This window comes from Blastocystis sp. subtype 4 (genome assembly GCF_000743755.1).
Source record: "Blastocystis sp. subtype 4 strain WR1 chromosome Unknown seqid_0692, whole genome shotgun sequence".
Lineage (NCBI taxonomy): Eukaryota > Bigyra > Opalinata > Blastocystidae > Blastocystis > Blastocystis sp. subtype 4.
The window spans coordinates 1-2,261 of record NW_014568855.1 but is presented as its reverse complement, the minus strand read 5'-3'; the positions used below and the strand labels follow the sequence as shown (position 1 = coordinate 2,261).

The window sequence follows — 2,261 nt, the reverse complement described above, 5'->3', positions numbered from 1 at the left end:
AAGAGATGTTTGGTTCATATCTCACATTCACAGAAGATGGATATCCACATCCTTCTGGTCCTGCTTATGATCTAGTGTTTCAACAAGCACCTGATTTGCATCGAATATTGGGATTTGATGAGATTCAAGCAAATGGTGTGAAAGGAAAAGAACCAATGGATGTATCAAATGGATTGAATTGTATTCGAATCTACAGTAATCTGGTAAAGCAGATGATATCATTTGAAACAAGTCCATTAGTGGATTGTATGATCTATTCAACAATGGGATTGAACAATGTGTGTTCGTTTAGTCATTTGAACATGCTAGGAGTTCGTATGAGTGATTTGCGTTCGGTTCAGTTTGATGTGTGTGATGGTCATGGTGAAGTAGTATCAATCGCTTCAGACATCTACATCAACAGTGTCTTGCTATGGATGGACATACTGATATCACCTTAGTCCTTACTATCTGACTATCGTCTGGACAATAACAATGGAATGAGAACATTGGACCTACGATTATTGAATCATGTGTTTATCTCTCATTGTCTGGTTAACACAAACAGGAATAAATGTCGACATAAACAATAACAAGAAGTAGATTGATAATCTATCAACGATTATCCCAAGTAATGTCTTGATAGTAACCTGATGATATCTTTCTAAACGTTTGCAGAACTCTTTCCCCATCAAGAATGTTTACAAAAGAATCCGAAGGCCAAACACTAATATAGTACAATACACATTATTTATACGCATTATTATCATGATATAACCTAACTTGAATATTGGACTTTGGAAAGAGAAAGGTATACTTTCCTGGAGAAATGTAATTTCTACTAAACAGTGTAGTACTTCCAAGAACAAAATAGATCGACTGATAACTGCAACTACTACAATGGATGTCAATAGTGTATACCGTATAGCTCAGGCTTCCATAGTAATTCCGATTGGTAATGAATGAATAGAGTTGATTAGCATCTAATCTTAATCATACACTATTCTATCACTTGTTGAGGTCACAGTAGTGACATCACGGAAAGAATACGAAGAATCAAATGACAATGTAGCAGCAGTATGAACGTCTACTATGAACTCATCATCCATAAGCTACTTGATAATGTCACATTTCCAAAGTCGTAGAAACAGTCTCCATATCCTTTGAATTCATTCAGAGAAGGAAGATCTCATTGTCAATTAATCATAGTCATTAGTACTCTTCATTGTTAGAGAATTGAAGTATCCATAAGGTCTCCAACTCGAAATATATCGATTATTCCTATTATCTCCTTTTAAAGCATGGTTCCAAATAATTATTGATTCCAGTTTAGGAAGATCTAGAATAGAATCGATGTCAATATCAAATCATACTAGATAGTACAATATCATGAATAGAATAGAATGAACGGCTTCCAAAATACACATATTCAAGAGAAGGAAGATCATTCAATTCAATTGATTCAACAAAGTAGAAGTTCATTGAATCTGAAGAAGAACCAATCACAATCGATTCAAATTAGGAAGATGATTCAATTCAAATATGTGATAATCTGAGAATGAATATCGATCAATTGATAATTCTCGTAATGATAAACAATTCTTCAAATGGAAGTTTCGATATTGATTCTCAGCAATTCCATTACAGGAGAAACAGAAACTAGAAGACCCAATCGTGATTGATTCAAGCCAATTCAATCCATCGATAACCAATTCAGGAACATACTTGAAACAATTACTGCCAATCACAACACTTCGAAGCAGCTTGTAACGACTCAATGTACACTCATTGATGACAACCTCATTACAAGAGTTGCTAACAACGGTCAGTGCAGTTACATACCAAGGAATACTCAACAAGGTATTGCGATTATTCACTGTGTATCTAGTCATCAATCAACACTCAATTCCTCACGAATGACTCCTCAGACTATTCTCACCAATAATCACTTCATTCAACAATTCAGGTCGTGCTTCTGTGACATTCACAATCTCATTCAGAGAGTTCTCTCCAATCACCAATGACTTCAAATGAACAAATCGACTCAGATCCAGAGAAGTGAAATTGACTTCATTACAACAATTATCACCAATTATCAACTTACTTGTCCATTGTGGAGCTTCCATTAAGCTGGAGTGACTAGTTATCAAATATGTCCAACTGATTGCAGTAGTATTACTCACTTCAATCTCTCCTGCATTCATCAGACTTCTCTCTCCCACAATCAATGATTCCAGATGAATCAGACCTTCTGTCAACACACTCCTCACATGATTCAGACA

General features: G+C 35.3%; 1 protein-coding gene across 1 annotated transcript; it reads right to left on the bottom strand.

The window, feature by feature from the left end:
- Positions 1-1,481: 1,481 nt before the first annotated feature.
- JH06_5567 (hypothetical protein) lies at positions 1,482-2,105 on the bottom strand (the record flags this gene model as incomplete). The annotated part of the gene is made up of 2 exons (XM_014669306.1): positions 1,482-1,863; positions 1,894-2,105. The coding sequence occupies 2 exons, from the start codon at positions 2,103-2,105 to the stop codon at positions 1,482-1,484; spliced, it is 594 nt and encodes a 197-aa protein (XP_014524792.1).
- Positions 2,106-2,261: the final 156 nt, after the last annotated feature.